The sequence below is a fragment of the Tachyglossus aculeatus genome, chromosome 19 (assembly GCF_015852505.1).
Source record: "Tachyglossus aculeatus isolate mTacAcu1 chromosome 19, mTacAcu1.pri, whole genome shotgun sequence".
NCBI classification, from domain to species: domain Eukaryota; kingdom Metazoa; phylum Chordata; class Mammalia; order Monotremata; family Tachyglossidae; genus Tachyglossus; species Tachyglossus aculeatus.
Window position 1 is genome coordinate 26189503 of NC_052084.1, and position 25566 is coordinate 26215068.

Here is a 25566-nt window from a genome sequence, read left to right on the forward strand (position 1 = left end):
TGCGCTTTAGAGCTCCCATGGAGTTTGGCCTGAGCTTCTTTTAGCCCAAGGTTCAGGTGAAATAGGGAAGCAGACAGCCAGTAGAATGAGAGGGCATAATGATCTTGAAAAGATTAGAGAATAATAATAATAATAGTATTTGTTAAGCATTTACGATGTGCCAGACACTGTACTAAGTACTGGGGTGGATACAAACAAATCGGGTTGCACCCAGTCCTTGTATCCCACAAGGGGCTGACAGTTTCAGCATAGTTCAGTGGAAAGAGCCCGGGCTTGGGAGTCAGAGGTCGTGGGTTCTAATCCTAGCTCCACCACTTGTCAGCTGTGTGACTTTAGGCAAGTCACTTCACTTCTCTGGGCCACAGTGACCTCATCTGTAAAATGGGGACGAAGACTGTGAGCCCCGTGTTGGGACAACCTGATCACCTTGTACCCCCCCAGCACTTAGAACAGTGCTTGGCACATAGTAAGCGCTTAACAAATGCCATTATTATTATCATTATTATTATTTCAATCCCCATTTTACAGATAAGAGAACTGAAGCCAGAGAAATGAAGTGACTTGCCCAAGGTCACATAGCAGACAAGTGGTGGATATGGAATTAGAACCTAGGTCCTACTGATTCCCAAGCCTGTGCTCTAACCATTAGGCCATGCTGCTTCTGAGAGAATGGGGAAAAGGTTCTGTTGTTGGCAACTTGTACTTCCCAAGTGCTTAGTACAGTGCTCTACACACAGTAAGTGCTCAATAAATATGACATTGATTGATCTGTGATCAATCTCTCAGTCACTGAGAGCTTACTGTGTACAGAGCACGGAACAGGTAACAGGTAGTTCCTGCTAGATATAGATGATCTAGACTTTCAGTGAGGTCTTGAGTTTAGGCAAATGAACTAACAAAAATCATTCCAATGAGAAAAAAATCTAGATAAATGGAGGCACTTATCTAATTCACTGGGCATTTTGGAAAGAAATAAGTTGTTAAAAGCTGTGATTCCACTGTCCTGGCTTCTGGGGATTCCTGGGTTTTTGAACAAAAGAAATCAGAAAGATGGGTACCTGGAATGGGAATATTGAGGCACGTTTACAGTGAAACCCAGAGAAAGCTGAGCAAGAATCAGTAACTCCTGGGCCTTAGAGTATAAAACAAAGAACTCTCCTTGAAATTTCTCTGCCCTTTTCACTAACTTGGACCTGCAAACCAATTGAACCAATTGTAGGGTTTCTGTAGTTTTTGTGGCTGATGAGCAAAGCAGTATTGATGATCCACGAACGGTAAAAATGCATTCATTTCAATCCAAGTAACTAGCAGGTGGCACTAATGGCTTTGAATTTCCTAACCTCCTAAACCCCTGATTTTTCCTGAAGTGGATTGAGAAGAGGCGAATCATTATCTAGCTAAAGTATTCGATTGTCCTCACCTTTGAAGGCTTATTTGGTTCATCGATGATTTCGTTGAGAAGGGTGCCATTAGGAGCAGATGGAAATGGAGGTGCAGGAGAGCTGATGATACCTGTGAAAACTTCAAAAAACACACCCACACATCCACACACAGTGAGAATGGAACTTTTATCCATGCAAGGGCAAACATTAGTCACCCGTTCTTTGTTACTCTACAATTCATGGGTAACAATGCAGTTTTGACCTCAGACTGGGAAAAAGATATTTTACACAAAGTTCCAGTGTGAATCATTCTTTTTATAACCCCGTTCATTTAAACAGACCCTGCATCTCCGCCTCAAAAGCACTTGTTTTTTTTTTTTTTTACCAAAATCGTTGTTTTAACCTTTCTTGAATCTAGCAAGTTAGAAATGGGACATCTGTTAGAATGGTTTCTTAGAAACTTCCACACTTTTCATTTGGATATAAGAAAAGTATTGAAACCATCATGTGGATTGAGTTTTAAAGTACTGGGGAGAGTCTCAGATCCACCCACTGTTCTTACATTGGCAAGTTAGTGGCAACTGGGGGCTACTGCCTATATTCTGGGCCTGTTTTTTTCTGTTATGGGCCACATGAAGTAGGAGATTCTGGACTGCTTTCTTCTCCTGGCTCAAACCTGCTCTAGAGTTTAGAACAGGGCTTGACACAGGTACATAGCAGATGCCATAATAGTGATTATTCTTGTTAGTACAGAATCTCTTTGAGGCCTCAGCTAAAGCAAACAGGACTGAACCTTCGTTTTCAAAACAAACCGGTTTCACGAGAGGATCATGGTCTGGTGAGCCTTAGTGTTTACACACTTCAAACCCAACGACCAAACAATCACAACTTAAAACAGCATAGTCCATTGGAAAAAGCTTAGGTCTGGGAATCAGAGGACCTGGATTCTAATCCAGGATCCACCACGTGTATGCTGTTTGATTTGGGGCAAGTCACGTCACATCTCTGCGCCTCAGTTTCTTCATCCGTAAAATGAGGATTCAATCCCTGTTCTGGCTCTTACTTGAACTGTGAACTCCATGTGGGACAGGGATGGTATCTGATCTGATTAAAGTGTATCTACCCCAGAGCTTATAAGAGTGCCTGGCACATAATACGTGCTTATCCAACACCATAAGCAAAACCAAAAATAAACATAAGTGACGATTGCACTGTGGAACATCAAGGGACAGGTTAACTATATAGTTTAATAATACTTTGGATGCTTGCTTCCAGTTTAGGAATATCGATTCAAATGCATTCATAAATGAAAAATTTTCAAATTTCAAGCCTGTTTTCCCATTCTTTCTCTTTTATCCCCGGTTCTGTTTACTACCTGGGTCGATTGCCAGGCTACTTGGAGTTACTTTTTGGAGGAACAGGGCTAATGATCACATATCTGTGATTTCCTGTTACTTGGAACACTTTGGCAACAACCTGAGACAGCCAGACTGGCAGGAACCCCTGGATACATTTCTCTCCCAACTCATCATCATCATCACTGATACTCATTGAGTGCTTACTACCAATCAATCAATCAATCATATTTATTGAGCGCTTACTGTGTGCAGAGCACTGTACTAAGCGCTTGGGAAGTACAAGTTGGCAAAATATAAAGACAGTCCCTACCCAATAGTGGGCTCATAGTCTAACAAATTACTAAAAATTACTATGTACTGAGTACTGTACTAAGTGCTTGGGATAGTACAATACAACAGAGTTGGTAGATACATTCCCTGCCCACAATTAGTTTTCAGTCTAGAGGGAGACGGACATTGATATAAATAACTTAATTTTTCTCTATTCTTCAATTTCTTCCATCTGTAAAATAGGGATTAAATACCAGTTCTCTCTCTCCTCGAGACTGTGAATCCCGTAAAGGACAAGGAATGCATCTGCAACCTAGGGCTTGGTACACAGAAAGTGCTTAACAAATACTACAATTATTATGGTAAAAGCGGGCATTAGAGAATTGTCCGATAATCCTGTAAAATGACTTGGTTCAAACTGAAGGAACATAACCTTTACCAAAACGTAAACAATCCTGCTAAAAATTCCTATTTCACTACAAGGGACCGATGCTAGTCCATTTCTTTATCCCTAGTTTATGCCAGAAAAGATTTCTTTGCTAAAAGACTTAGGAACTGGAGGTGGCAGAAAATGCCAACCCTGGATAACAACTGCACTGTCATATCATACTCTCCCAAATGCTTAGTACAGTGCTTGGCGCACAGTAAGTGCTCAATAAATCCAATTGAACGAATGAGTTTCTTGATGGGATGGCCATCATGATGAGTTTCTTCAGTGCATTCTCCAAACAATTGATTTGTCTAGTTCTTGTTTCAGTGCCAAACAGTCGATTGCAATGCAAACAGATGACCCCTTTACCTGTGGGAAGCATGACAGTTTCTTCAGAATTTTCCCCTGATGTCTTCTCTGTAGCCTTTTCATCTTTTCTGCTAACCAAATAGAGGTGAAAGAGGGAACAGTTAAAACTCGGTTAAATTGGCATTCAAATTCATAAGGAGATGGTCCCTGTCAGGGTATGAGTGCTGTCAGAGCCATGACGTTTCTGGAAGATGTCTGAGGTGGAATTTGTTGTGAAAAGAAGAAAATTCCTGAGACATTCCCTCTGAGGAATCATTACAGAGAGCCGATTTCACGAGTCAGCCTCACTTCCTCTGGGATTGCAGCACACTTCTAATAATGATAATAATAATAATAATGGCATTTATTAAGTGCTTACTATGTGCAAAGCACTGTTCTAAGCGCTGGGGAGGTTACAAGGAGCTCACAGTCTTAATCCTCATTTTACAGATGAGGGAACGTAGGTACAGAGAAGTTAAGTGACTTGCCCAAAGTCACACAGCTGACAATTGGCAGAGCTGGGATTTGAACCCATGACCCCTGACTCCAAAACCCCTGCTCCTTCCACTGAGCCACACAGCTTCTAGAAACAGAGAGGAGTAGTAGTAGTAATAGAGTAGTAATGGTAGCAGCGTGGCTCAGTGAACAGAGTGGACAGGCTTTGGAGTCAGAGGTCGTGGGTTCGAATCCCGGCTCCACCACGTATCTGCTGTGTGACCTTGGGCAAGTCACTTAACTTCTTGGAGTCTCAGTTACCTCATCTGTAAAAAGGGGGATGATGACTGTGAGCCTCATGTGGGACAACCTGATCACCTTGTATCCCCCCAGCGCTTAGAACAGTGCTTTGCACATAGTAAGTGCTTAACAAATGCCATTATTAATAGTAGTAGTATTACTAGTAGAAATAGTATTCATTAAGTATTTTTTCCTCTAGACTGGAAACTCCGTGTGGGCAGGGAACGTGTCTCCAAAATCTGTCTCTCTGTACTTTCCCAAGCGCTTAGTAAAGTGCTCTGCAGAGAGTAAGTGCTCAATTCAATCAATCAATGGTATTTATTGAGCTTTTGGTGTGTACTAACCACTTGGGAGAGTAAAGTACAATGGACTCAATCCTATAGAAGCAGAAGTTAAATTGCACATAAGGGAAGCAGCAGTGTCAAAAGATATGTACATAAACGCGTACTACTACTACTACAAGTACCATTGCTACAACTTCTTTTCTTCCTCTTCTCACGATGACTCAGGTTCGAATTTCTGCAAGAAAACTAGGTCCCTACCCTTGAGATTCTCTTTGGTTTTAATTTCACACCCAACTGCGTTCTTCAAGTCCCATAACACGAGAAACAGCACGGCCTAGCGGAAAGCCCAGAGGCCTGGAAGTCAGAGAACCTGGTTCTAATCCTGCCTCTGCCACTTGTCTGCTGTGTGACTTGGGCAAGTCACTTGACTTCTCTGTGCCTCAGTTGTTTCATCTGAAAAATGGGGATTAAGACTGTGAGTCCCACGTGGGACGGGGCTGTGCCCAACCGATTGTCTTGTATCTACTCCAGTGCTTAGAATGGTACTTGACACATTTACTAATTTCTTAACAAACACGATCATCATCATCAGGGTTCTAAGTACTGGGTTAGGTGAAATAGGAGGGATGACAAACAAAAAACCCCAGCGTGACATCCTTCCATTTTCCTGAAGCATAAACCTCCCTTGACTTTCTCCACTCACTGATTTTCATGCTTGATTTTTCCGGACTTCTGTGAGGTGCAGTAAATGACAACTCAATGCAGTAATGGCACAGTTGGAGGGATAAAATTGGAAACAGAAGGCACATTCCATAATAAATGTCAAAAATGCAATTGTTCCTGGGTTATCTTATTCTGATTATCAGGATAATTATGCATATCTGAAAAAGCAAATCGTGTGTTCATCTAAATAGCCTCGGCGATCAACTAATGTGGAACTATTCCCATCCCACCACGCATAGATAGATCTTGAGAGTTTTGGGGGCCATTGATTCCAAGAGTTTCCAGCTGTGGGGGCAAAGACATTGCTTTAATCCCACAGAGCTGCTCAGCTTCACTCTTCCCAGCTCACTAATAAAACCCAAGAATTTCCAGTTGGAATTGAAATTCCCCAAATTAGCTTTTCTGGTCCCGGTAGCTTTTCAAACTCCTGCCAAAACCCCTATTCCCTTTTCACCCTGACACTCAAAATGGAGAATTCATATTGCTGTCTTCCCTCCCCATCGGTTGCCTACACACGTTTTGCACATCCATACCTTACTGGATTTTTCATAGGCTGATAATTGTCAGTTCCTTATTTAACTACATGACGTGGAACAGGAATACAGAAATAACTCTAATTTGGCAATCGCAAAAATCACTACAATTTTGAGCTTAAAGGTCCCGCTTTCACGAATAAATCCATTTTTCGACAGAGTCAAGATTACCCACCTACCTCTCAGGGAAGTTTCTCTGTTTGACCCGCTGGGGAAAAGAAAAAGGAGAAATAGGTCACTTTTACCATGAGAACATGGGTCTGGGAATCGGAAGGACCTAGGTTCTAATCCTGGCTCTGCCACATGTCTGCTGTGTGATGTTGGGCAAGTTGGTTAACTTCTCTGGACCTCTGTTACCTCATCTGTAAAATGGGGATTAAGAGTCTGAGCATCATGCGGGCAGGGACTATGTCCGCCACTCGTCCGCTGTGTGACCTTGGGCAAGTCACTTCACTTCTCTGTGCCTCAGTTACCTCATCTGTAAAATAAGGATTAAGATTGGGAGTCCCATGTGGGACGGGACTCTGTCTAACCTGATTAGCTTGTATCTACCCCAGCACTTAGTACAGTGACTGGCACATTAATTCATTCATTCAGTCATATTTCTTGAGTGCTTACCGTGTGCAGAGCACTGTACTAAGCACTTGGTAAGTACAAATAAGAGCTTGGGAAGTACAAAGTAAGTGCTTAACGAACACCACAGTTGTTATTATTTAATACTACTACTATTTCTTCAACAGTACTAATACTGCTACTACTACTATTATTACTAGAATCATCATGGCCTAGTGAAAAGAGCAAGAGCCTAGGAATCAGAGGCCCTGAGTTCTAATCCTGGCTCCTGTGTGACCCACAGTGGGATTCCACTCTAAAAGTCTTTGACACATAAAGTGGGGTGGGTCAGGTGGAGGGAGGAGTTACTATTCCTCCCATTTAGAAAGGAAAGAGTCACTTTTCTCCTTACCTGTTGAATCAATTCCAGGTGCTCCAGAGAGCGGCTGAAGTTTTTTCCAATATCAAATATACAGAAGGTATCCCGCTGGCAGGCACTCAACCAACTCTGGTATTCACTGCTGTCAGGAATGCGGTCCAGAAAGATTCGATAAGCTTCCCATACGGCTTCCTGGCAGACTGCAAAGGCAGAACGCTCAATAGTGGAAGCTGGGGAGCTCCCTAAGTCTCTGGCTGAGCCTTTTAGAAATGATTATTGTGGTGTTTGCTAACGGCTTGCTATTTGTTGAACACTCTACTTAGAAATGGAGGCTCCTCTAGGGCTAACCCTCTTACTGTGCCTCAATCTCGTCTATCTCACCACCGGCCCCTGGACCACGTCCTGCCTCTGGCCCGGTACGCCCTCCCTTCTCAAAGCTGCCAGACAATGACTCTCCCCCATTTTCAAAGCCTTACTAAAGGCCCATCTCCTCCAAGAGGCCTTCCCAGACTAAGCCCCACTTTTCCTCTTCTCCCACTCCCTTCTGTATCACCCTTACTCCCTTTGCTCTTCCCCACTCCCATCCCCACAGCTCTTATGTTCATATCTGTAATTTATTTATTTCTGTTAATGTCTGTCCGCCCTACCCCAGACTGTAAGCTCTTGTGGGTTGGGAATGCGTCTGTTTATTATTGTATTGTACTCTCCCAAGCGCTTAGTACAGTGCTCTGCACGCAGTAAGCACTCAATAGATACAATTGAGTGACTAAATGAAATACAAGCTAATCAGATGATAGGCTCAATGTCTCTGAATGTGGGTATTAGTGTCTAAGAGCAGCAGTATGCATGTGTAAAGAGGAGGAAAGAAAGATTAACTGAGTATCATGCGGGTGAAACTAAGGCCTGAAAGTGTAGTGCATGGCATAATGAGAAGCAGCATGGTGGAGTGGATGCAGAATAGGCCTAGGAGTCAGAAGATCATGGGTTCTAATCCTAACCACCACAGTTATCCATTCAATCGTATTTACTGAGTGCTTACTGTGTTTAGAGCATTGTTCTAAGCGCTTGTGAGAGTCCAATACAACAATAAACAGATGCATTCTGTTTAGAGAAGCAGCGTGGCTCAGTGGAAAGAGCATGGGCTTTGGAGTCAGAGGTCAGGGGTTCAAATCCCGGCTCTGCCAACTGTTAGCTATGTGACTTTGGGCAAGTCACTTCACTTCTCTGTGCCTCTTACCTCATCTGTAAAATGGGCATTAAGACTGTGAGCCCCCTGTGAGACAACCTGATCACCTTGTAACCTCCCCAGCACTTAGAACAGTGCTTTGCACATAGTAAGTGCTTAATAAATGTTATTATTATTATTATTATCATTATTATTATTATGCAATCACTCATGTCTGCTATGTGACCTTGGGCCTTCACTTCCCTGGGCCTCAGTTACCTCATCTGTAAAATGGGGATTGAGACTGGGATTGCCCAAAGTCACACAGCTGACAATTGGCCGAGCCGGGATTTGAACCCATGACCTCTGACTCCAAAGCCCGTGCTCTTTTCACTGAGCCTCACTGCTTCTCTTACTACTACTACTAGCAGCCCGACTTTGTGGAAGAGTCAGGGGACCCGTATTCTGATCTCCGCTCTGCCATGTACCTCCTGTGTGACCTTGGGGAGGTCACTTAACTTCTCTGTGCTTCACTTCCCTCATCTGCACAATGGAGATTTAATACCTGTTCTTCTTCCTACTTAGACTGTAAGCCCCTCGTGAGATCAGATTATATTGTATCTACCCCAGCACTTATTATAGTGGAGCCCAGGCTTGGGAGTCAGAGGTCGTGGGTTCTAATCCCAGCTCTGCCACTTGTCAGCTGTGTGATTTTGGGCAAGTCACTTCACTTCTCTGTGCCTCAGTTACCTCATCTGTAAAATGGGGATTAAGACTGCGAGCCCCACGTGGGACAACCTGATCATAGTAAGTGCCTAACAAATGCCATCATCATTATTATTATTATTATAATGTCACATAATAAGCACTTAACAAATACCACAGTTACTATTACTACTTCTATTCCTACGCTGCATGGTTTGCTTACCTCTGAATCGGTAATAAGCCTGATGACTGGCTAAAACCTGTTTCATCGACTCCTGTGGACAGACCTTAACCCCGTTTGGAAGAAGAGATGATCTTTTTGTTCGATGCTTGGCCAGATCAAATATCCTCCTGATGGTTGATACCCTAGACACCTTTGCAGTCCTTTCTGTTTTCTCCGGTCTTGAGGATGCAGCCAAGAGCTTGGTTTCAGCCTGACTGGTTTTCAAAGGGTTTGCTGCAGGGAAAATACATATCCAGTGAACCTCTCTCCACTACCTTCTGCGTTTCAAACGTGGATTGGGAAGGATGTCATATTGGCATAAGACTTCGAACAATAATTATCTAAGCTCCCAGATTGCTCTCGGCATGGGATTATTAAAAATGACAATAGTCAAATAATTTCTGCCCTTTTGGGCCTGAGGTCATCTGTAAAAGTAATTCAAAATTTCAGCCAATTTTTTTTTTTAGGAATCGAATGCAAGTAGAACTTTTAGGCTTCTTTTCAAAACAATCCTCAGTTCTTTTCCACAATACTGTGAGCCCAGCCTCAAACCAAATTCTATGCATCGCATTCTGTCTGCTTTAAAATGGTAGTCTGTGGGAAAGTTTTTATTTCAAGCTTTCAGGAACTTCATAAGGTAGATCATTAGCACTTTCCTTTGAAAGCACCTTGGGTGGACTAAGAAGGAAAATGGCTACTGTGCATTGGTATGCGTGTGGAATGACTAAGGAATCAATGGAATAAAAGGAAAACAACCACAAACAACTTGTAAAAACCTTCTGTTCTTACCAAAGTCCCTTCCCAAAAGTATAGCAAGAATTCACAATTAAGAATACCTCATGCAAAATATCAAATGGAGTATTCCCTTTTTATCCTTACCATGTGTATACAAGGTAATTAGATTAGACACAATCCTTGTCCTGCATGGGATTCACAGTCTTCACCCCCACCCCCATTTTACAGAAGAGGGAACTGAGGCATAGAGAAGTGAAGTGGCTTGCTCAATATCACCCAGCAGACAAGTGGCAGTGTCAGCTTTAGAACTCGGGTCAAATGAACATCAGAAAACATGTCCAAAAAGGCACCAGATAGCTGCATCTATAATAAGCAGTAATCACTACATGGATAATCTAAGCATCTTTCATGGGTTAAAGATAGGATCCCTGACTTTGAAATTTTTGGAATATAATCCAGAAGTATCCAATCAGTGGTATTTATTGAGCTCTTATGTGTGCAGAGCACTGTATTAACCACCTGGAAGAGAACAAGGCAACAGAGTTGGTAGATAAGTTCCTGCTGAAAAGGAGTTTACAGTGTGGATGGGGGAAGACAGACATTAAAATACGTTATGGGTAGGTATGTAAATGCTGTGGAGCTGAGAGAGGGGTGAATATCAACTGCTTAAAAAGGTACAAATTCAAGTACCTAGGGGAGAGAGAGAGAGATGTGCCTTCAACGAGAGTAACTGTCTATCAAATATGGAGAGGGAGGGAATTCCAGGCCAGAGGCAGGATGTGGGCGAGGAAACGGCAGCAGATCGATAAGATCGAAGTTTAAGGAATAGGTCGGTGTTACAGGAATGAAATGAGTGGGCTGGGATGTAGTCGGAAATCGCTGAGAGAAGATAGGAGAGGGTGAGACGATTGACTGCTTCAAAGTCGATGGTAAGGAGTTTCTGCTTGATGTGGAGGTGAATGGGTGACCACTGGAGCTTCCTGAGGGTGGGGAAACGTGGGCTGGATAATAATAATAATGATGATGGCATTTGTTAAGCGCTTACTATATGCAAAGCACTCTTCTAAGCACTGGGGGGATAACAAGGTGATCAGGTTGTCCCACGTGGGGCTCACAGTGTTAATCTCCATTTTACAGATGAGGGAACTGAGGCACAGAGGAGTGAAGTGAAGTCACACAGCTGACAATTGGCGGAGTCGTGATATGAATCCATGACCTCTGACTCCATAGGCCGTGCTCTTTCCACTGAGCCACGCTGCTTCTCTGGATGGTTAGGGGAAGAAGAATCTCCACTCCAGGGACCGTTTGGACAGGACCAGGAGATGGGGTTTCTCTTCAGGGTCCAGAAGGGAAAGAACTGGGAGGAGAGGTCCCTATCCTAGCCATTTACTGGAAGGTGAGCATGGAAAACTGGTAACATGGGCTAGCGGAAAGAGCCCGGCCTGGATGTCAGAGCACCTGGGTTCTGATCCCAGCTCTGCCACTTCCTTGTTGGGTGACCCTGGGCAAGTCACTTCACTTCTCTGTGCCTCAGTTTCCACCCCTACAAAATGGGGATTAAATACCTGTTCTCCCTCCTACTTAGATTATGAACGCCAGGCAGGACAGGGATTGTGTCCGACCTAATTAACTTGTGCCTATCCCAGTGCTTAGAACAGTATTTGACACATAGTAAGTGCTTAACAAATACCAAAAAAAAAAAATTGCTGAGAAAAGTGATACTCCAGTAGTAAGGGGTATGCTCAGGGAAGGAGCAAACCATAGCAGAGCTTCTGCGGGAAGCTGGATAGAGGATTTCAAGGTCGGGATGGGGGTGAGAGGGGAGGATAATCCTAGTTTAATTCCTATCCCAGTGCTTAGTTCAGTGTTCAGTGGTTAGGACAGTGCTGGATACACAGTAGATGCTTAACAAATACTATTATTAGTAATCATAGTACAAATATAGAGCATATACAAGACATAGAGCAGCAATAGGAGTTATTCCCAGATAATAATAATGATGATGGCATTTATTAAGCGCTTACTATGTGCAAAGCACTGTTCTAAGTGCTGGGGAGGTTACAAAGTGATCTGATAGTCTCACGGGGGGGGCTCACAGTCTTCATCCCCACTTTCCAGATGAGGGAACTGAGGCCCAGAGAAGTGAAGTGACTTGCCCAAAGTCACACAGCTGACAATTGTCGAAGCCGGGATTTGAACCCATGACCTCTGACTCCAAAGCCCGTGCTCTTTCCACAGAGCCATGCTGCATCTCATTTAAGAGGCGGTTAGGCCAACAAACCCATACCGTCCTTGGTTACTTTTTATGCCGAATGCTAAGTGCTAAACACTCTAGACCATAAATTTATTGAGGACGGGGAATGTGTCTACCAAGTCTATTTTATTGCACTTTCCCAAGCACTTAGTACAGTGCTCTGCACACAGTATGCACTCGATAAATACCACTGATGGATCAACTGATTGCTACTTAGAACCTCTATTGGTGCTTTGCAGGGCTTTGCCTTGTGGTGAGCGGGGGTGTTTTCACAGCTCTGCACCGTGCTCCTGATCCTGTGAGCTTCTTAGACCCCGAATAATTTGAAAAAAAGTATATTACTAGTGCGGTGTTAGAAATAGTCACTTGGTGGCAGCAGAAGTTGTTTCCAGTTAAGTTCACCGAACTCATGCGAAATAACCCAAAAATGATAAGGTAAATTTCTAGGCCCCATATTTGAGCAACCAAACATTTTGAAGTGTAATTCCAGGGCTCGTAAAAGGGAATAATAATAATCTGGGTTTTTTTGGCACTTGTTATGGGAGAAGCTCTGGAGTAGAAGCAGTATAGCACAGTGGATACAGCATTGGTGGCGTAGTTGACATTGTTTAGTTGGCAAAAGGCACAAATAGATGTCGTGGGTAATAAAGTCTAAATGCAACCAGTCGTGTTATGTACTGGAGCGATATATGAAGCCAGGCTTTGGGGGATTTAATACGACTGGTAAAGAAATTGGGTACTTGTGAATGGAAAGCTTACTGAATAATAGTTCGGAAGGTAGTTTATTAATGATCATAACAACAATAATAATATTGATAATAATGATAGCACTGAGCCCCATGTGGGACAGGGACTGTGTCCAACCTGATTAACTTGTATCTACCCCAGCACTTAGAACAGTACTTGGTACGTAGTAAGCACTTAACAAGTACCATTTTTATTATCCAAGTCGTAGGGCGTATAGGCATTAAATCCCCATTTTACAGATGAGGAAACTGAGGCCCAGAGAAGTGAAGTGACTTGCCCAAGGCCACCGAGCAGGCTGGTGGCAGAGGCAGGATTAGAACCCAGATCTCCAAACTCCCAGGCCTGCGCTCTTTCTGCTAGGCCACGCTCACCAGCCGTCTTGTTTTCTCATGCTTCTGATGGTGGTGCGTGCGTGTGTCTGATTATATAAATGAATAACTGCCTGTTCCTTATATATCATACCGAGGATTGCCATTTTTTAAAACGTGTTACCCACTGGGTCTAGTGGTGTTTTTTTTTTTTCTCTCTTGGTGTCACACTTTTCCCAAAGCCATCGTTCCAAGACAGTTACCCCATTTCTTCTTACCTCCTTCCCTTCCTCACAGCACCTGTATATATGTATATATGCTTGTACATATTTATTACTCTATTTATTTATTTATTTATTTTACTTGTACATATCTATTCTATTTTATTTTGTTAGTATGTTTGGTTTTGTTCTCTGTCTCCCCCTTTTAGACTGTGAGTCCACTGCTGGGTAGGGACTGTCTCTATATGTTGCCAATTTGTACTTCCCAAGCGCTTAGTACAGTGCTCTGCACACAGTAAGCGCTCAATAAATATGATTGATGATGATGATGATGATCACCACCTGGTAGGCTAACCTGTTCTCAGCCAACACTGCCTCTTAATGGACTACTGCTCAGCTCCAGTGCATGAGGTTTTGCTTACGTTGTGTCCTTTAAGTGTTTCTTCCATGCACCCTTTGATGATTTTACAGAAGAGCCACCATTATTGCTACCGGAAAAAAACCTCATGAGCCTGTCCTATTGATAATAAAAATAATAATTATGGTTTTTGCTAAGCACTATGTGCTAAGCACTGCACTGAGTGCTGGCTGGGGTAATAATAATAATAATGATGACATTTATTAAGCGCTTACTATGTGCAAAGCACTGTTCACAAGGTGACCAGGTTGTCCCCCGGGGGGCTCACAGTCTTAATCCCCATTTTACAGATGAGGGAACTGAGGCACAGAGAAGTGAAGTGACTTGCCCAAAGTCACACAGCTGACAGTTGGCAGAGCCTGGATTTGAACCCATGACTTCTGACTCCAAAGCCCGGGCTCTAAACGCTCAATAAACATGATTGAATGAATTCAACCCATATATTCGATCCGTCGCCAAATCCTGTTGGTTCCACCTTCACGACGTCGCTAAAATCTGCCCTTTCTTCTCCAGCCAAACTGCTACGACATTAATATTATCACTCATCCTCTTCCACCTAGATTACTGCCTCCGCTCCAAACTGCTACGACGTTAATATTATCGCTCATCCTCTTCCACCTAGATTACTGCCTCAGCCTCCTTGCTGACCTCCCAATCTCTTGCCTCTCCCCTTTCCAATCCATAATTCACTCCACTGCCCGGATCATCTTTCTACTGAAACATTTAGGACATGTCACACCCCGCCTCCAAAATCTCCAGTGGTTGCCAATCCACCTCCGTATCAAACAAAAACTCCTCCCCATGAGCTTTAAAGCAGTCCATCCCCTTGCCACCTCCTACCTCACCTCCCTTCTCTCCTTCTGCAACTCAGCCCACACACTTTGCTCCTCTGTTTCTAACCTTATCGCTGTGCCTCGTTGTTTCCTGTCTCACCGCGGACCCCTGGCCCACGTCCTTCTCTGGCCTGGACTGCCCTCCTTCCTCAAATCTGCCAGATAATTACTCACCCCCCTTTCAAAACCTTTACTAAAGACACATCTCCCTCAAGAGGCCTTCCCAGACTAAGCCCCACTTTTCCTCATCTCCCACTCCCTTCTGTGTCGCACTGACTTGCTCCCTTTGCTCTTCCCCCTCCCAGCCCCACAGCACTTATGTATAAGTCTATAATTTTATTTATTTGCATTGACGTCTGTTTATTTGTATCGATGTCTGCCTCCCCACCTCTAGACTGTGAACTCGTTGTGGGCAGGGATTATCACTGCTTGTTGTTGGATTATACTTTCCCAAGCGCTTAGTACCTTTTAGACTGTGAGCCCACTGTTGGGTAGGGACTGTCTCTATATGTTACCAATTTGTACTTCCCAAGCGCTTAGTACAGTGCTCTGCACATAGTAAGCGCTCAATAAATACGATTGATGATGATGATGCTCTGTACTAAGTGCTCTAAGTGCCATCTGACCTTGGGAATGTCACTTTACTTCTCAATGCCTCAGTTACCTCCTCTGTAAAGTGGGGATTAAGACTGTGAGTCCAATGTGGGACAGGGATTTCGTCCAACCTGATTTGCTTGGATCCACCCCAGCGCTTAGTATGCCTGGCACATAGTAAGCGCTTAACAAATACCACAATTATTATCATATTTATTTAGTGCTTACAGGTGCAGAGCATCGTACTAAATATGACTGAATGGTTGAATGGACTTCAGTACAAAGTCCGCAAGCAATGAAAAGGCGACAGAGGCAGATTCCCTGTCCCTGTTTCCCATGTGGGCAATGGAACTGCAGATGGAGAGTGAGAGAATTAGCCAAGGTGATTCAACCAAGCAGGTCCAGGACTCTTGGCTTCCAGAGCGGCAGTTTTACCACCCCACCTGGTGATTAGGGTTTTCTGGAACTTCTGCCGATGGCTCTGGTCTGGTAGATAGAGACAAGTACTACTGAGTCCTGGCACCTGTCCCAGGGCTGCTGCTAACGCATCGTACATCTGGGCTTTTGCTTCCTGGGCTCCAAATTGGGTGTTGAGGCGCCTCACTGGGCTGCCTGGAGGTTTGGAGGGGGTGGGAGGGTGGGTTAATTAAAACATTTGGAGGTTTCCTAAGGTAAAGTGCTTTGGAAATGCAAAGTATGATTACCATAATGTGAATATCGGCAAAGAGTTTGGAGTTTATAATTGAGCTGGGTCCTCACTTTGATTAATAATTCCACTGCATTTCGGATCTGGGTTTAATTAAATGTAGCTTTTTGTTTGTCCTCAGACGCCGTAAGAATAGCAATGATGACGAGGGAGGTTGGGAGTGAAGTATTGTACCCTTGTATTGCAGTCATTTAATCAATCAGTGGATTGATTATGTCAGTTTTCAAACAATCAGTGTTCCATAAGATTACGGAAGCAACGTGACCTAATGGATAGAGCCTGGGCCTCGAAGTCAGAAGGGCCTGGGTTCTAATCCAGGCTCCGCCACTTGTCTGCTGTGTGACCTTGGGAACGTCACTTTACCTCTCTGTGCCTCAGTTACCTCCTCTCTAAAATGGGGATTAAGACTGTGAGTCCAATGTGCGACAGGGATTTTGTCCAACCTGATTTGCTTGGCTCCACCCCAGTGCTTAGTACAGTGCCTGGCACATAGTAAGCACTTAACGAATACCACAATTACTATTATTATGATATTTAGTGCTACTGGTGCAGGGCATTGTACTAAGCGCTTGGGAGAGTAAAATACAACAGTTGGTGGACATGTTCCCTGCTTATAAGAAGTTCACAGTCTAGAGGAAGAGTTTATAAGAAACTGAACTAAGAAGCAGGAACCACTAAGTGCAATTTAGGGAGAAACTCAAAGGGAAAGACTACCAAGAGTGAGATGGAAATTGACCAGGAACTGAGCCCAGAGCCAGCTGAAATTGGGAAGCAGTATGACCTATTATTGCTGTATTGTACTTTCCAAGCGCTTAGTACAGTGCTCTGCCCACAGTAAGAGCTCAATAAATACGATTGAATGAATGCACTCCACTTCTCTCATGCTACCTATATTGATGTCTTGTTCTCATTTCTCCCCCTTCGTATCTGAAGACTACCTCTTTCCCATTCGAGTCCCCTTTGGAATCGCACCTCTTCCAGGAAGGCTTCTCTGATCAATCTCTAATCTCCCCATTTTATAACTTCTCCAGTTCTTCTGCAGCACCTATGAATTTAAGTTCTGCGAAATCCCACAGCACTTAAGCACATAACTTGTATAGCCTCTATTACTTTCTCCTACCTGTTATTTATGGGTCTATATCACCGCTGGATGTAAACACCTTGAATGTAGTGATTGTGCATAATTCTACTGCATCCTCCCACGGGCTGTGCTATTGATTGATATTAAATGCTTAATAAATACCATTACTACTCCCCATATTGAATGGCTTATAATGCAACAGGTTTATAGATTCTACTTTTCTATCTCCAAAACTGAACAAACAAATGATTCTCTGAATATTCTAAGCAGGGCATAGTGGAGAGAGCACGGGCCTGGAAATCAGAAGGTCATAGGTTCTAATCCTGACTCCTTGGCTGCTGGTGACCTTGGGCAACTCACTTCACTTCTCTGGGCCTCAGTTACCTCATCTGGGAAATGGGGATTAAGACTGTGAGCCCCACGTGGGACAATCTACCTCGTACCTACCCCAGCGCTTAGAACAGTGCTTAGCACATAGCAAGTGCTTAACAGATACCATAATTATTACTATTTCAGGGAACAAAAACATATTGTAATGGACAAACATGAAACGAAAAAGACTGCACATTCAAAGAAATGATGTACTATGAACGTGCAGTGTTTTATGAATGTGCAGAGGAATGGTGTGGTCTAGTGGATTGAACACAAGCTTGGGAGTCAGAAGGACCTGGGTTCTAGTTCCAGCTCTGCCTCTAGTCAGCTGTGTGACCTTGGGTAAGTCGTTTAACTTCTCCGTGCCTCAGTTACTCCATTTGTAAAATGGGGATAAGACTTGCGAGCCCCATGTGAGGCAAGGACTGTGCCCAACTTGATTAGCATGAATCTATCCTAGCATTTAGTACAGTGACCGGTACACAGTAAGTACTTAATAAAGTCCGTAAAACAACAGTGATAACAACAAAATAATAATAATAATAATATTATTATTATTAGAAGCACTGTTCTAAGTTCTGGGGGGATACAAGGTGATCAGGTTGTCCCACGTGACAAAAACCTGACAAGTCTCTTGACAAAGCTTCTGAAACCTAGAGCACAATCTCTCTCTAGACTTTGAACTCACCGAGGGTAGGGAATATGTATGCCAACTCTGTTGTATTATACTCTCATGCGCTTAGTACAGTGCTCTTCATACAGTAAGAGCTCAATAAACACCACTGATTGTTTGATTAATCAGGACCAAATGCACATTTCATCCTTCCAAAGAGGGACTTTCAGGAAGCAGTCTTGTCTTAGGCTGCCGAGTCGTTTCCGATCTATAGCGACACCATGGACACATCTCTCCCTGAACGCCCTACTCTCCATCTGCAATAGTTCTGGTAGTGGATCCACAGAGTTTTCTTGGTCAAAATCCAGAAGTGATTTACCATTGCCTCCTTCCGTGCATTAAGCTCAAGTCTCTGCCCTCGACTCTCTCCCACGCTGCTGCTGCCCAGCACAGGTGAGCTTCGACTTGTAGCAGATTGCCTTCCACCTGCTAGCCACTGCCCAAGCTAAGAATGAAATGGATGGGCCTCTGCTTGACTTTCTCTCCCATAGCCGAGACTGGTAGAGGACTGGAAACTCTTCAGGTGCCACCCTGAGAGGGGTAGGAAGCAGTAGTCAATGGGAAAGGTAGGGAGAGAAGCTTCTGAATTTGGGATTAAGGAACATTAATAGTCTGGCTGAAAGGAGGTGGGGAATATTCGCCTTGTCAGTACAGACAGGCCTATGAAATGGACTTTAATTAGACCATTAGGCTGTGAGCTCTTTGCGGGTAGGGAATGTGTCTACCAGTTCTGTTGTTTTCTGCTCTCCCAAGCTCTTAGCACAAAGTGAGCAGTCAATGAATAAAGAAAAGCAGCATGGCCTAGTGGAAAGAGAAGAGGGCTAGGAGTCAGAAGGACCTGCGTTCTAGTCCTGGCTCCACCACTTGACTGCTGTGTGACCTTGGGTAAGTCACTTCACTTCTCTGGGCCTCAGTTACCTCATCTGTAAAACGGGGATGAAGACTCTGAGCCCCAGGCAGGTCAGGGACTGAGTCCATCTTGATTAACTTGTACCTATCCAGTGCTTAGAAATGTGCTCAACAAACCCTTAACAAATACCATAATAGTAACAATAATAACAATAAGGCAATTATTATCAGACTGCACATTGAAGAGCTGCCTGCCTTTACTTGCCCAAAAATCTTACAAATTCTCAAATTTTTATATTTCATTTTCATTTCTCATAGGCATGTACTCCCCCAAATTAAGTTGGAAATGCAGATTTCTGAAAGTTGTCCATAAAATAGGCCTGGGTAGTTCAAAGTTTTTCAAAAGAATCTCCACTAGGACTAGAGTTATACTTAATTCTACTTTCTGCAACAAGGGAGTAAACTCATTTCCTTAATAAGTCAAGTTTGGGATTCCTGATCATTTTTCATTTTAGTCTCAGTTTGAAGACCAATCTTCCACATAGAAAATTGCTTTATTTTTTTTTCCTATGTCCTAGTTTTTGTACTTTGGAACAGGGAAAAGATTGTGTCTACCAGCTCTACTGACCTCTTCCAAGTGCTTAGCCCAGTGCTCTGCCCAAAGTGAAGCATTTGACAAATGTTATTGATGGAGTGATTAATTGGACATGTGTGCAATAGTCCTCATTAAAACCAAAATGCATTTTGTCCTCCTTGTTTACCCTTACGGCTGATTTGGTTCCAATAAGACTGCAAATTCAGTCTTAAACTCCAATTCAATGCATTCATGAATTAATAAGAAAATTCATCTTTTTAAATGACAATGGTTCATTTGTTTCATTCATAACGTCTCCCTGAATAGATGAAATGACATTAATTAAGGTTAAAATCTATTGTATTCCACTCTCCCAAGAGTAAACACTTAATAAATACCACTGAGGGATTAATTGATGGATTGAACTGATTCTACTGATATTCTGCTAATTGTGTTAGAAATACCTCTAGTTTGAGCTGAGAGTTAACCAGAGAGAGGTTTCAGCTGCAAATCTAGAGCTAACTTGACTTTAATACCCTTCTTATGGAATATAATTTGTGTTATATAATATATAAAATACTGATCTTTTTGAAGTTTTTCCTCAGAAAAGATGATGAGGCATAAACCAAATAAGCACCAAGTGCATTAACAGACAAACCAGAAGCTTTCAAAGAGGGACTCACCTTTGATTCCTTGAATTTGGAGAGCAAGCCAAAAAATCGACAATAATAATCCAGTTTCGAAATGCATCCTGACTAAAGGTCATTGGCAAGAAAGGCGGCTAGATGATGCTCCCCAAGGCTATTTTTTGAAGAGATGAATGACAGGGATTCCCAAATGACCTTTCTCCAAATGCCAGAAAATTTCCCGCCTGTTGACGAAAAAGCAGACTCCACTGATGTGCCTTAGTTAGGAGGACGCAATTGGCGTCAGAGGCCAGGTTCTGTCGGGGCTGGGAGAGGGAACTAGACCACTGAATACTATTTATGACCAAGTCGAAGAGAAGAAAAGGAGAAAGGTCTGTTTCGGGAATAATCTGTTTATCCACTTAGACCTAATCCCTGCTTATCCTCCAGCTGGAAGAACTCCCTTCGTCTTATTAGCCTTGTGGGGAAGTATCTATCAGTCCGCCCCCTTCACCTCTCAGCAGCTTTATTTGAAACTACCTTCTGTAAGTGGCCCCGGCAAGAAGAATGATTTTAGTTCTTCCTCAGTTCTAACAATATAGAAGGTGATTGGAGATCCTGCCGAGTGATGGGGAGAACTGATTATTTGAGTGGGTCAACTGTTTCTGCAAAGGTCTACAGAGCATCCATCTAAAGGAACTACTTGCAATCCTGAGGGGCTCAGTCTCTGAAGCACCAGAGAAGCAGAAATCTGTCTTCCCTCACCAGAATGGGACATTTGAATCCTATTTATTTTGGAAAGGAAATTTAAGTGCTTACTGTGTGCCATAGTGCTTCCTCCAAAACCTCCATCTCTGCCATCAAGAGAAATGCCTCATCATTCAGTTTATGACACTAGTTCGGCTCTCTCCCCCACCTAGCCTTACTTCTCTTAGAAGCAGCGTGGCTCAGTGGAAAGAGCCCAGGCTTGGGAGTCAGAGGTCATGGGTTCTAATCCCGGCTCCACCGCTTGTCAGCTGTGTGACTTTGGGCAAGTCACTTCACATCTCTGGGCCTCAGTTACCTCATCTGTAAAATGGGGATTGACTGTGAGCCCCACGTGGGACAACCTGATCACTTTGTATCCTCCCCAGTGCTTAGAACAGTGCTTTGTACATAGTAAGCACTTAACAAATGCCATTATTATTATTATTACTATTCATTACATTGTATTTGAGTGTTTACTGTGTGCAAAGCACTGTACTAAGCACTTGGAACACTTGACTCTAACTAAACCCACCCATTGTGCTTTGCTTTGTCGATCCCTTTCTCACGTCCTCCCTTCTTTTCTGGAAGGCTGCCCTCTAGACTGTAAACTCCTTGTGGGCATGTTATATTGTATGCTCCCAACCGCTTTGTACAGTGCTCTGCACACAGTAAATGCTCAATAAGTAGGATTGATTGACCAGAACACCTTCCCCATTCCTATCTGACAGTCCACCTCTGTTCCCATTTTCAAAGTCCTACTGAAATCCCCTCTCCTCCAGGAAGCCTTCCCTGACTATATCGCATCTCCCCACTCTATTTTCCCTCCCCACTGCATCAGCTATGAAATTAAGTCCATACCTTTTAAGCACTTAAGGTGCTCACACTATCTCTTATCCCCACAGCACTCTTGTTCATCCCTTTATATTTAATTGTCTTCCCAACCTCTAATTTATTATCATATCTCATTAGATTCTAAACTCTAGAGGACAGCAACCAAGTCTACGTACTCTATTTGCACTCTCTCGAGCACTTAGTACAGTGCTCTGCACATAGTAAGCGCTCAAAAAGCAATCGCTCAATCGCTTGATTTCACGATCGGCATATCCTATGGACTCAGGTTAAGAAATGGATTAATAATGATGATGAGCATTATCATCATAATGGTATTTAATAAGTGCTTACTATATGCCAGTCACTGTTCTAAGTGCTGGGGTAGATAATAATAATAATAATAATAATAATAATGGCATTTATTAAGCATTTACTATGTGTAAAGCACTGTTCTAAGCTCTGGGGAGGTTACAAGGTGATCAGGTTGTCCCCCAGGGGGCTCAGAGTCTTCATCCCCATTTTACAGATGAGGGAACTGAGGCCCAGGGAAGTGAAGTGACTTGCCCAAAGTCACCCAGCTGACAAGTGGCAGAGCCGGGATTTGAACCCATGACCTCTGACTCCACAGCCCGTACTCTTTCCACTGAGGCACACTGCTTCTCTTAGATTAGATTATTTTTATTATTAATATTATTATTATTAGATTATCTAATCTATAGATTAGATTAGATACAAGCTAATCAGGTTGGACACAGTCCCTGCCCCATAATAGGGCTCCCAGTCTTAACCCCATTTTACAGATGATGGAACTGCGGCACGGAGAAGTGAAGTGACTTGCCCATGGTCATACAGGAGACAACCGACAGAGCCGGGATTAGAACCCAGGTCTTTCAGACGTCCAGGCCCCTGTTCGGTCCGTGCTGCTGAGAGGCATTTGAAGTTTAATGTTTGTGCCATGAATGTTTCAAGGGGGTTTATTTGTTGCAAAAGTTACACTTTATATAATGTATTTGTTTGTTGGTTACTGATCCTGATAATTGCCAGCAAGATTGCCAAAATGATAAACTCATTCTAGCTGAGGTGATGCTATCAGGGAACTGTTCCCTGCTTTACGTATTAGAGGGTTTAATTGTGGGTCACCATTAATTATTCCAAAAGTGCTTCTTTTAGCCGGTTGGCTCTCAACAGCAATTACGTATTTGCAAAGCGGTAGAGTTTTCCCCTCATTGGCTGAATTTAAAAACGCACAAGGAAAATCTGCAAAGAACAGGGTCGCTTGCTGATAGACTCGCTGAGCCACGAAAAGTGCGCACAAATGGGGGGGAACTGTTAATGTTGATCACGCAATGACTCTGTTCCGATCCATGAAGAAACATTCTGCTTCCCCTGCAGCCTCCCTGGCAGAAAAAAAAGTGAACTTTTTTTTCATGAACAAGGAGAAGTTGTTTTCAGCCAGGGGAAACTCATTACTCTTTTGTGCAAACAGAGGAAAAACCAACCAACCTCTCCAAAAATATTGGTTTGCAGTGCAAGGAAGCGACCTCAGATGACATTTCGAGACTTCTCAAGTAACGGTCTCGGCCCAGTCCCTGAGGTGGGAGGGGACAGGTCCTGTAATCAATCGATCGATCACTCAGTGGTATTTATTGAGTGCTTACACTGTGTAAAACACTGTACAAGTACTCGGTATAGCACAATAAAACAGAGTTGATGGACACATTCCCTGTTGATGATCACTCTGACTCACAGCCCTCACTCTCACTTCTTAACTCTCTACTCTTCTGTGATTTCTCTTTTTCATCCTACATCGGCCCGCATAAGTGTGGAGGTACAGTGGATCTAGCTACTGGGCTAACTGTTTCATCCTAGCCTTTTTCAAAAACTGGTATTTGTTAAGCACTTACTATGTGCCAGGCACTGTCCTAAATTCTGCTAATTAGGTTAGACAGAATCCCTGTCAATTAATCAATCAGTCATATTTATTGAGCTCTTACTACGGTACTGCATTAAGCGCTCGGGAGAATAAAATACAACAGCAGACACTTGGAACAGGGACTGTGTCCAACCTGATTATTTTGTATCTACCCCAGTGCTTAAAATAGTGCCTGAACATAGACTGTGAGCCCGTTATTGGGTAGGGACCGCCTCTATATGTTGCCGACTTGTACTTCCCAAGCGCTTAGTACAGTGCTCTGCACACAGTAAGCACTCAATAAAGACGATTGAATGAATGAATAGTAAGCGCTTCACAAATACTATTAGTAATAGCATCAAAAACATTCCCTTCCCATAACACGTTTATGGTCTAGAGGGGTCTGCAATAATAATAATAATAATGATGGCATTTATTAAGCGTTTACTATGTGCAAAGCACTGTTCTAAGCACTGGGGAGGTTAAAAGGTGATCAATTGTCCCATGGGGGGCTCACACTCTTAATCCCCATTTTACAGATGAAGTAACTGAGGCACAGAGAAGTCAAGTAACTTGCCCAAAGTCACACAGCTGGCAATTGGCAGAACCAGGATTTGAACCCCTGACCTCTGACTCCAAAGCCTGTACTCTTTCCACTGAGCTATGCTGCAATCCCACATAGGGCTCCCAGTCCTAATCCCCAATTTACAGATGAGGAAACTGAGGCCCAGAGGAGTTAAATGACTTTTCATTCATTCATTCATTCAATCATATTTTTTGAGCACTTTCTGTGTACAGAGCACTGTACTAAGTGCTTGGGAAGCACAAGTTGGCAACATCTAGAGATGCTCCCTACCCAACAAGGGGCTCAAAATCTAGAAGAGGGAGACAGACAACAAAACAAAACATGTGGACAGGTGTCGTCATCAGAATAAATAAATGAGAAATAAAGCTAGATGCACATCGTTAGCAAAATAAATAGAATAGTAAATATGTACAAATAAAATAGAGTAATAAATCTGTACAAACATATATACAGGTGCTGTGGGGAGGGGAAGGAGGTAGGGCGGGGGGAAGGATGGGGAGGAGGAGAGGAAAAAGGGGGCTCAGTCTGGGCAGGATCCTGTTCACCTTCCCCCAAGCCCTTTCATTCATTCATTCAATCATATTTATTGAGTGCTTACTGTGTGCAGAGCACTGTACTAAGCGCTTGGGAAGTCCAAGTTGGCAACGTATAGAGACGGTCCCTACACAACAACGGGCTCACAGTCTAGAGAAGGGAGGCAAACAAAACATTTGGACAGGTGTCAAGTCATCAGAATAAACAGAAACAAAACTAGATGCACATCAGCAAAATAAGTAGAATAGTAAATATGTACAAGTAAAATAAATAGAGTAATAAATCTGTACAAACATATATAAAGGTGCTGTGGGGAGGGGAAGGAGGTAGGGCGGGGGGGATGGGGAGGAGGAGAGGAAACAGGGGGCTCAGTCTGGGCAGGATCCTGCTCACCCTCCCCCAACCCCTTTCATTCATTCATTCAATCATATTTATTCATTCAATCGTATTTATTGAGCGCTTACTGTGTGCAGAGCACTGTACTAAGCACTTGGGAAGTCCAAGTTGGCAACATATAGAGATGGTCCCTACCCAACAGTGGGCTCACAGTCTAGAAGGGGGAGACAGAGAACAAAACAAAACATATTAACAGAATAAAATAAATAGAATAAATATGTACAAGTAAAATAGAGTAATAAATACGTACAAACATATATACAGTTCAAGTAATTGAATTATTTTTTATGGAATTTATTAATTTACTGAGTGCTTACTGTGTGCAGAGCACTTTACTAAGCGCTTGGGAAGTCCAAGTTGGTAACATATAGAGACGGTCCCTACCCAACAGTGGGCTCACAGTCTAGAAGAGGGAGACAGAAATGTGGCAGAGCCAGGATCAGTGGCTTTTCCAGAGCCCCCCTCCTCAGGCTCCGGAGCGT

At 43.2% G+C, this 25566-nt stretch overlaps 1 protein-coding gene across 1 annotated transcript in view; it reads right to left on the bottom strand.

Annotated features, from left to right (window-relative positions):
• Nucleotides 1–25566, bottom strand: part of IMPG1 (interphotoreceptor matrix proteoglycan 1) — a 96978-nt gene that overhangs the window by 56790 nt on the left and 14622 nt on the right. The window contains exons 3-9 of the mRNA XM_038760882.1: nucleotides 22770–22886; nucleotides 15633–15809; nucleotides 9088–9321; nucleotides 7028–7194; nucleotides 6243–6271; nucleotides 3810–3877; nucleotides 1421–1521 (exon numbers count right to left, since the gene is read on the bottom strand). Coding sequence (XP_038616810.1) covers nucleotides 1421–1521; nucleotides 3810–3877; nucleotides 6243–6271; nucleotides 7028–7194; nucleotides 9088–9321; nucleotides 15633–15809; nucleotides 22770–22886 — 893 coding nt within the window. The remainder of the gene's footprint in view (nucleotides 1–1420; nucleotides 1522–3809; nucleotides 3878–6242; nucleotides 6272–7027; nucleotides 7195–9087; nucleotides 9322–15632; nucleotides 15810–22769; nucleotides 22887–25566) is intronic.